Source organism: Cebus imitator, unplaced genomic scaffold, assembly GCF_001604975.1.
Source record: "Cebus imitator isolate Cc_AM_T3 unplaced genomic scaffold, Cebus_imitator-1.0 Scaffold325, whole genome shotgun sequence".
Classification (NCBI taxonomy): Eukaryota; Metazoa; Chordata; class Mammalia; order Primates; family Cebidae; genus Cebus; species Cebus imitator.
Window position 1 is genome coordinate 2,550,948 of NW_016107640.1, and position 10,555 is coordinate 2,561,502.

A 10,555-nucleotide genomic window follows, 5' to 3' on the forward strand; every position below is an offset into this window, starting at 1 on the left:
TCCTCAACAGTATAGTTGTAGGATTCATCCACATTGCAGCATGCAGGCAGAGTTCATTTTCATTGCCATAGGTATTGAGTTATATAAATATCTCATGGTTTAATTGTCATCTCCACTGTTGAGAGATACTTGAAGTGTCTTTAGTTTGAGGCTGTTGTGAACAGGGCTGTTCTGAATGTATATGTGCACACAGGTTTCTCTATGGTGTTGGACAGCTGGGGAGAGGTCCCAGCTGTTGGCTCCAAGGAGGTTGTCTCTGTACAAAAATGCAGCAAAGTATTTACTGCTTCTTTTAGGGTATGAAAGAGGCTCCCGCAATCACTGCCTGCCTAGATAAGCATTCCCAAATCTGAGAAGCAGAGAGCAGCTTAACGTGGATATGACCAGAATATTTCCCTAATATTTTATCAAAGTCTCTACCTTCCTCCAACATTCTCCTCTCCAGCTGGAGGGTGGGTGGGGGGCATAAGATATAAGTAAAAAGGTAACACTGTATTAAAATTCTTTTATTTTTAATTATTTTTCACACACTCTCCTCTCCTGCCCCCAGACTCTGATGGGGACCATTATACTTATAATGTCTCCAGTTCCTAATTTGGAGTTAGTTTCTATACCAGTAGTATCTATACCAGTGTTTGCTGGATGAATTAAGCTGATATACAACTGGTCACTAAGAACTCAAAACTCTGGTTCTCTTCTGGTTAGAACATTCAGGTTCTTAATCTAAGCACAGGGTTCAATCTCCCTTTTTTAGTAGATACATCTCTCCTGCGTCATAGCTTACATTTGAATGGCAGGTGGCAAATATTAAGATTCTTTACATGGCGGGCTGGGGGTGGTGGCTCGCGCCTGTAGTCCCAACTACTCAGGAGGCTGAGGCAGGAGAATCTCTTGAACCTGGGAGGCAGAGGTTGCAGTAAGCTGAGACAGCACCCGTGCACTCCAGCCTGGGCAACAGAGCGAGACTCTGCCTCAAAAAAAAAAAAGGATGGCATTTAAAACTTCATCCTTTATATTAGATACACATGCCTAATTAATTTTTGAAATTTATTCAGGAAACATTTGTTGAGCATCTACAGTGTGCCAAGCTATAAATATCCAGTAAGGTATTATATTATGCATATATTAATTGATTAAAGGTTAATATATCTAATGACAGTTTAAGGAAATACATATTCAATCAAATCTGCTATGGAAATCTTTTAAAGAGCTTAATAGAATTATTTTAATACAAAGTCAGTCATCTACTGTGTAATGTAGTGTTACTAAAATAATCACAAGATTAGTAACCTTAGGCCATATTTTGGTTCCATAAGTATTAACAAAGATCGTCTATTTAAAGGGAAAAATGAGCTGACAGTCTTACTCATATTAGCTATTGCAAAGTAAAAGACTAACACTGTTTGCTGTGTTTGGGACTAAACATCCAATTCAGATGATTGAAGCAAAAGCTCCTGCTATGTAGATTATTACACAATTCTTGCCCATAAGGTGAGAATGCTATCTCACGTAGTTAGGTGTGTTTTGGCTTCAGAATGATTTCACTGACAGAATGGAATTAGAGAAAGATTTAGAAAAACTACAACCTGACAATTCTGAAAAACATCCTAAAACTTTTTAATCTAACTTTTTACCACCACCAGTAAAATCAAACTACCAAGTTTGTTCTCTGATAAAAGCAACAGTAAATTCCCTAGTTGTTCCCTGGATTCATGTTCTTTACAATTCTGCCATTCTCTGCATAAGAAAGGTTGCTAAGTGGCCACTACCTTTGGCTAAAACTAGATCATGGGACACAAACTCCGGTATAGAGGCTGAAAGACCCATCGCCTGACTCCTCAACTCTTATCTTTATTTTGCCTAAGAGATTTAGCTTAAGAACCTTTCTTAAATGGAGTCTTTTTTGAGGGGAATAAAAGAAATAGATGGGCCAGGTGTGGTGGCTCACACCTTTAATCTCAGCACTTTGGGAGGCCGAGGTGGGTGGATCATCAGGTCAGAAGTTCAAGACCAGCCTGGCCAAGATCGTGAAACTATCTCTGCTAAAAATACAAAAATTAGCCGGGTGTAGTGGCAGGCACCTATAATCCCAGCTACTCAGGAGGCTGAGGCAGAGAATTGCTTGAACCCAGGAGCCGAGATCATGCCACTGCACTCCAGCCTGGGCAGCAGAGTGAGACTCAGTCTCAAAAAAAAAAAAAAGAAAAAAGAAATAGATGTTCTTGGATTGGACATTCTCTTTGTAGATCTTGTTTCTTTCAGTTGAAAGATTTCCTACAAAACTGCAGACCAGTTTTAACCCACCCATTCTGTCAACTGGGGCACTCAAATTGAAAGTTTCCAGAAAAAACAAGGCACCAAACAGATCTGCTGGCTTGTCACTTGTCAGTGTTTCCATGTTTGCTACCAAACACACCAATTGACTTGTATTCAAAACTCACTAACACCAGTTAACATGGGAAGAAATTAGCACAGACACCCAAGTTCATTCAGACTGAAATGATTGATACCAAATAAAACTAGTGTGGCGTGGACACTGAACTCCTTTTTATTCATGGAGGGGAGAAGTGCCTCATGTTAAGTGTGAGGCTTTTGTTTTGTTTCACTTCATTCGTGATTCACAGATACACATCAGAGATAAAGAACATTTAGCTATAAAAGAAAAAAAAAAAAAACAGGCGCGACACAAAGCAGTTGCTATTTTTGGTATGGCTAAGATGCTTATTCTGCTGTGATGCATGTCCTAGGTCCCGGCTACTGCATGGGAATTGGACCCCTTATCTCCCACGGCAGATTCCTGTGGATGGGGATCGGCAATGCCTGCAACTACTACAACCGGATGTATGGAGAATTCATGAGAGTCTGGATCTCTGGAGAGGAAACACTCATTATCAGCAAGTGAGTCTGTTCGTAATCGAAGACGTACTTTTTAAATTGATGCTGGAGTTTTTTCCACTTAGGACAATTTTATTTTGAATCTTGATGTATTTGTTTCTGACGCTATATTTTTACCACTGAAATGAAGGTGAACAATCCCCAGAAATCTAACATTGCACACGGAATAATTGGGTTTTGCTTGAATTGAAGCCAGCGGTACATAAATAAAGAACTCTGGAAAGCTGGGAAATTATTTAAAATCTCTGTCATCAGTGAATGTGGAAACTTAGAAGCCACATAATTTGATTTTGACAAAACATACTCTTTTCTGTTTTTCCAAGTTTTTTGGTCTTAACCACAAATAAACATTAAAAAGAACCAAGCCAAACAAACAAACAAAAACAACCACAGAAAACAAAAAAAAGCCCAAGACACCACTGCACTACAGTCTGTGTCACAGAGCAAGACCCTGTCTTTTTAAAATGAAATAAAACCTGAGACAGAGGTATCTGGTTAGCAATTTGCTATTCTCCCGCCAAGCAACTGGGCACCTCTAAAAGAGCAGACAGTAAGCTGACCTTGGCTGAATCCGATTAAAGAAAAAAAAAGAAAAGAAATAAAAGAACGGACGGTAGAAAAAGAAGTCATTCACATGCTGCTCTCCCATTTATGACTTTCTGCCAGTATCCCAGCAGAGTGATCTTACATAAATCAGGAACAATATTACTCATTTAAAAAAATAGTGTCCTCCCTCTCTGCATTGTTATATTTTGTGGATGACAAGCAGATTGAATTAGTTCTATGGTTAACGAAATAGGAATTGACTATAAACAACTAGTTTGGTAGAACACTTGTTTTCTTGTTTATTGATCTTAGAAAATGGAGAATTTCAAAGATGGCATATTTCCCTAGACGTTCAGCTATCTTCAGTAGACTTTTAGCAAAGCTATCTGCAAACATTGTCTCAATACATTCTTATATTTGTAATTTGTAACAGAACTTCACCCACAAACTAAAGCTGACCAGGGTGTCTTCCAATTTGTTAGAATTATTCATTCAGATACAAAGACTATAGCTCAAAAGTAAGTGAAGCTTTTCTAGAAACTATGTAATTTTTTCAGGTCAGGATTACATACATAAAATACCATGTCGTAAACTACTACATCTTATAAAATACTATGATATCCTCAAAGCCCAAATATTTGAAGCAGATACTGAAAGAAGGGAGCAGGGGAGAAATCAGTATTATATGAATACTTCCAAATATTTCAAACTACCCCAAAATTTTTTTGGGCCTGGGCTTTTTCGGTTTGTTTCATTCCGTTTTGTGTTGTAACACTTTTAAGAGTAGCTAAGGCATACCTCACTTACACAACTAAACAGAAATGGCTTCAGGTGGAAACATCATTTCACTGGGTTCATTGTGAAATACTCTAATGCAGTAGTTTTCAAAGTGTGGTCCCTCAAGGAGCAGGATCAACATGCCTGGGAACTTGTTAGCAATGCACATTCTTGGGCCCCACCCTGACCTACTAAGTGAGACAGTCTGGGGTAGGACACGCAATCCGTGTTTTTTTGTTTTTGGTTTTTGTTTTTTTTGAGACAGAGTTTCACTCCTGTCGCCCTGGCTGGAGTGCAATGGCACAATCTCGGCTCACTGCAACCTCCGCCTCCTGGATTCAAGCAATTTTCCTGCCTCAGCCTCCTGAGTAGCTGGGATTACAGGCATATACCACCATGCCTGGCCAATTTTGTATTTTTAGTAGAGACAGGGTTTCTCCATGTTGGTCAGGCTGGCCTTGAACTCCTGACCTTAGGTGATCTACATGCAGGTGATTGTGCTGCACACCTGAGTTTGAGAACCACTGCTCTAAGAACTAGATCATAATTAATTACTTTTTTATTTACTTCTCCTGGTCTATTAGGCTGTAGTCAGCCAAACTGAAGTGAGAATATGTTTTTGATATGTTCTCATTTAAAAAATCAGTACTTGAGTCACTTTTACAACTGGCTACGGTCTCACAAATATCCCAGAAGCACTGGTGTTTGGGTTTGGGGGTAGGGACATTTGCTGCTGCTCTTTCATTTCCCCCCACAGCCACCTGCCTTCCAGCTCTCCCCAGCCCAGAGTCTGCTTTCCCCATCACCTCTTTCCCTCAGCAGACAGGTGAGGTGACCCTCAGATATTTATCTAGAAGCATATCTACCTGCAGTCCAAGATCTAGTGCAGTACCTCTCACCCTGGCTGTACCTTAGAGCCACCCAGGGAGCTTTTCAAAGCCCCACTGCCCAGACCATACCCCTACTTTTAGTTCAGAACCTCTCGGGGTAGGACCCAGGCATCAGTAGTGTTTAATAATCCCCAGGTGATCCCAAGGTACCGCTGAGTTTGAGAACATTCCATCTAGAGAGGGGGTAGAGGAGGAAGCTCCTGGGGCAGAAGGGCCTCTCCTTGGGGTGAGGGAAACAATGATGCAGGTTTGGTTTTGTCTTATGCTCAGATGGTGGAGGTGTGAGACTAGAAATGGAGTAAAGAATGATGGACTTGAGAAAGGACCACAGTACCCAGACAGAAATCATTTTGAAATACTAGATATTTTGATGCTAGATTCTTAGGTCTCCAGCAAAATTCCCCAAATTTCCAAAGACAATTCCTGAAAGTGGTTGTTTCTTACAGTGGGGGTGGCATCTGACCACTCTGCTTGTCTAAATTAGGAAAGTGACTCCAACAACCCCCACCAAGTCAGGGCTGGTGCACACCGAGACGCAGCCACAACCCATCCAACCTATCCCCAGCTCTCCTAGTTCTTTCTTTGTTCTGCCCTCTCAGGCTTTTCACTTGTCGGAGTCTTTGTGTTCTCCTTAATTGCCTCAGAGCAGCTCAATTTTGCTGTTAAAGGCTGAGCTCCCCTCAGGAATAGGACATGTTTTTCCCCATCTCCTTTCCTTGCCTGCTCTTCAAGTCTCTTCCAGAACTCCCCGTACCTCTTGAAAATACCCCATTGGACCTCACAAAGATTTTTATTTTTATTTGAATAGTTTGCCAGATTTTTTTCTTTAGAAATGTTTGAGGTCTATAGTCATTACAACTGTGTAGAAATTACGGTGCAACTTTTCCTCTAGCTTTGTCCCAAGACAGTGGGGGCTGCAGAACTTCAGGGGAGAAATCAGGCATGTGCACTGCTGAGATGCTGCCTGCACCACTGGGGGCCTTGGAGGTATGGTCCAACTGGTGAACTATAGATGATGTGTGCTGGGTTCCCCCAGGCCGCTACCCAGGCAGCTGTGCTCTAAATTAATGAGGGTCTATAGGTGCTGCATATGACACTATATGTCCATTATATGTCCCTAGATTGCTTTTTGTCATGAATACAAAAAAAAATGTAGCACTCATAAAGGGAAATTAGCAATTAGCAGGCTAATCTGGGTTATATTTGCATATCTGTCAGCAAATAACATACTAATTAGGGTTACATTTTTATACCTGTCTTGATGTGCAAATTTACACATCATTTACAGGGGTTTCCTTCATTTATTCTTTGAACATACATTTACTGAGAATGTATTATATACTAAGCACTGAATGATTCTAAGTTATAATAGTCATTACTGGCTCTCCATTCATCCATTAAATATTTACTGAAAACTTACTATGTATAGCAGGTATTGTTCTAAGCTCTGGGAATGCAGCAGTAAACAAACCAGCCAAAATTCCTTACTCTCATGGAGCAATATGTTGTTAAGTGTGTCAACAAGAAACAAGTAAAGTACATAGTGTATCAGCAGGGTGACCAATTGTTTCAGTTTGCCTGGGACCAGGGCATTTCCGGGATGTGGGACTTTCAGTGCTAAAACTGGCATAGTCCTGGGCAAACCAGGAGAGTTGATCACACTATTATCAGGCAGAGAGGTGTTACATAGAAAGAGAGTAGGGAAGGAAGATGGGGGAGGACCAGTTGTGGAGACACAGGTGTGATTGTAAATAGGTGGTTCAGGCAACCCTCACTGAGAAGATAGCATTTAAATAAAGACCTAAAGGAAATGAGCAAGTAGCCCATGCAGAGACCTGGAGGAAAAGCATTCTAGACATAAGGAACAGTAAGAGCCTGAGTGGAAGAATACTGGAGATGAGTATTTACCAGCAAATCATGTCAGGCCTTGCAGGCCATTGTAACAACTCTGGCTTTTACCCACTGTGAGAAAGGAAGCCATTGAAGACTTTGAGCAGAGGAGTGACACATGACTCATTTATGTTTCAGCAGAATCATTCTGGCTGCTCTGTTGAGAACAGGTGCAAGAGGACAAGGGATGGGGGCAGAGAGACCAGTTAGGCAAGAGGTGATGCTGGCTGGTCCAGGTGGTAGCAGTAGAGATGACAAGAGATGAGGGAAACTTCTGGACATATTTTGAAGGCAAAGCCAACAGACTTCCTGACAGATTGGATGTAGGGTGTGAGAGAAAAAAATAAAGCGTTAAAGTGCTGTCCAGTTTTACATTGAATGGAGACATCGTGTCCTGAGATAGGTGGAGCAAGTCTGGGAGGGGGAAGGATCAGGGTTCCATTCCAGATTTGACATGCCCAGTCGACACTTGAGTAGGATGATGAGTAGAGAGGACTGAACCTTGAGACCCTCGAATGTAAATAGGTCAGAAACTAGCAACAGAGACTAAGAAGGAGCAGCCAGACTGAGAAGAGAGAACCAGGAAGTGTGATGTCTGAAAGCCAGGTGAAGAATGCATATCAGGGAGTGGGAAATTGTGAACCATGTCAAATACCACTGACAGGGCAAGGGAATGCATCGAGATTTCAGTACTGCATTGAGCAACAGGGAGGTCACAGGTGAGCTTGACGAGAGCAGTTTCAATGGACTGGTGGGGGCAAAAGTCTGACCAGAAAAGAGAATAGGGGGAGAAGAATCAGAAGCAGCAAATGTAGACAAGTCTTCCAAGGAGTTTGCCATAAAGGAGGCAGGAAATGGGACAGTAGCTGAGAGGAATGTGTGGGCAAATGAGTTTTGATTTTTAAAATAGGAGAAATCACAGCATGTGAGTTGTAGAGGGAATGGTCAATTACGAAGGAAAATCAAATGATTGTTGATGAAAGAGAAAGAAAGGGTGTGCTAGGTGAGGTGTGAAGAGGTCCCTGAGGACAAGTGGATGGGTTGGCCTTGAATAGGGACATGGAATTTCCATAGTAACTGGAGGGAAGGTGGAATATATAGGCACAGGTCCTGGTCGTTGGGGCTTGTGGAGATGTTCTTGTAGATGCTTCCATTTTTTCAGGAAAATAGGAAAAGTCTTCAGCTGGAGCTGAGTGGGGAGAATATAATAGTTGTCTAGAAGAGTGAGAAAGTGAATGGACTGGGGACATGCAGTAGAACTGCCAGTGGCACTAAGGGCCCCCTTGAATTTAACCAAGAACCTGTCAGCAGGCAGGTGTGGGCTCACACACACACACAGGCATTCACACATGGTTTTTCTTTTTTTCCCAACCCAATCCAACTGCCAGGTGCAAACATAGAACAGGCTAAGAGTTGGATTTGGCTGGAGTTGTTGTTTTACCACACAACCATGACAAAGTAACAAGAGGGTCAAGGGCGTGGAAGATTCAGGGAAGGGTATTCTAACTTTAATAACTGACAATAATTTTTCCCAATTTTCTATTAAGAAAATTATCAAATGAATAGGAAAATTGAAAGAGCATCCCTCCACCACACTTTTCCCCCTATGACACTGACTTTTTGAAGAGACCCGGTCAGTTATAAGATATTCCACATTCTGAATTTCTCTCACTGTTTCATCCTGGTGTCATTTACTATATTCATCTGTTCCCGGTATTTCTTATAAATGGAAAATTGGGTCTAAAGACTCAATTAGATCCAGGTTGCACATTTTTGCAGTAACACTTCAGTAGTACTAGGAACTTCATATTACATCACATGGAAGATGAGTAACAGGTTGTCCCACTAGCACTGACGTTAAATTTGATCACTTGGTTAAGTGATTACAGTAAGATTCGTCTTTTATAAAGATTGTTTATCTCTTATAGTCACCTATAATTTAAGCTGGGTAAGTGAAGATATTAGAGCAGTGAAGGACAGTGAAAAGGTGATAGGATTGATGGAACAGAATAGGCTTGCATGAGGCAAATGTTCTTAAATGTTTGTCACCAGCCGGGTGCGGTGGCTCGTACCTATAATGCCAGCACCTTGGGAGGTAAAGGTGGGCAGATTACTTGAGGTCAGGAGTTTGACACCAGCCTGGCAAACATGGTGAAACCCCGTCAGTACTAAAAATACACAAAAAAATTAGCCAGGCATAGTGGTGGGCACCTGTAATCTCAGCTATTCAGGAGGCTGTGGCACAAGAATTGTGTGAACCTGGCAGTTGAAGGTTGCAGTTAGCTGAGATTGCACCACTGCATTCCAGCCTGGGGGACAGAGATTCTGTTTCAAAAAAAAAAAATGGCACCAATGATTTCATTAATTGCCTCCTTATCACTGTTAAACCTGCCCACAAGTGTGCGAATTGTTTAAACCCAGAACTCAGGTGGCTTCTTCCTCATCACCTAAAAGCTTACTCTCTGGCTACTTTTCATTTTGAATGGACAATAGGTTTGCCATCTTTGGAGGTGTCTTTTGCCCTCAGTCACGCTTAATGAGGAATAATGACCCTAGTGACCAGACACCCAACACTATGCACTGTCCCTTCTGAGGTTGGGGACTCAGTTGGACTCTCCCCAGTGGTAAGAAATCCTCTCTCTCCCAAATAATCAGCATAATACTTGCTTCCAGCAGTGTTGCTGGCTGGCCTGCAAGCCAGAGCCAGGCCTGTCTTGACTGCCCGGAGGAGCTCTGGACTGGGGTTCTTAGCTCATCACTGACCTTCTCTTCTTCACTTTTCTGATTTACTCTGGTTAGATAAATCCAGCTTACTTTTAGTAAACGGCCTTGCTTTGAATTGCTGTTCTGTAGCCAGTCATCCATCCCCTTGCTTTATCACTTCTGCCTGATTAGCTTTGTCCCTTGACAAGTCTGAGCTTTGGATTCAAAATAGCTGAGATGTTGGTGCCCCCTAAAGGACATATGAATTTTTAAGTTTGGCTTTTTATTATTAATAACCAGCAAACATTTACTTGGGTGTGTTTTATGTTTGGAGTTTCTTATCTCATCTAAAAATTGATTAACAAGTTTTTTAATGAAATGGACAGGCCAATATGATTAATACAGGAAGCAAAAGCCCTAGGGTCAGAGCAGAAAAATAGTGTTCTGCTTGTCCTCTGAGTGCTTAAAATTTTTAGATATGAGTTTGTGAACAAAGAATATACAAATTACTTACTTTCTGCTTTAATTATAGGATGATGGAGGGGAAGGTAGTTTTCAAATATTTTAATTCATAACAATTTCATTCCTTCCTATGGCATAATTTTTCTATAGATGACAAAATTTGAACCATCAGACAAATTAATTCCCTAGAATACAAATGGAAGCCTCTGAATTTTTATTTTTGTTTTTGTTGTTAGGGAGAGGCAAACACGTCCAAAATTTAGGATTATTTGATGAATATTATCTGGAATCAGATCAAGAGAATATTTAATAGTGTTTTGATTTGAAAATATGGGGTTTTTTTCCTGAAATAAATGTCGAGTAAATAAGTTATTTATTTAATAATAACTCTG

The 10,555-nt window shown here is 41.1% G+C and overlaps 1 protein-coding gene and 1 long non-coding RNA gene across 3 annotated transcripts in view; one reads left to right on the plus strand and one right to left on the minus strand.

Moving 5' to 3' along the window:
- The window catches only part of CYP19A1 (cytochrome P450 family 19 subfamily A member 1), a 99,941-nt gene that overhangs the window by 69,856 nt on the left and 19,530 nt on the right, over positions 1-10,555 (plus strand). For both annotated transcript variants that reach the window (XM_017504644.2, XM_017504643.2), the window contains one exon: positions 2,748-2,898. In XM_017504644.2, the coding sequence (XP_017360133.1) occupies positions 2,748-2,898 (151 nt within the window). The remainder of the gene's footprint in view (positions 1-2,747; positions 2,899-10,555) is intronic.
- LOC108286666 overlaps positions 1-10,555 on the minus strand; it is a 45,064-nt gene that overhangs the window by 32,092 nt on the left and 2,417 nt on the right. The window lies entirely within an intron of this gene.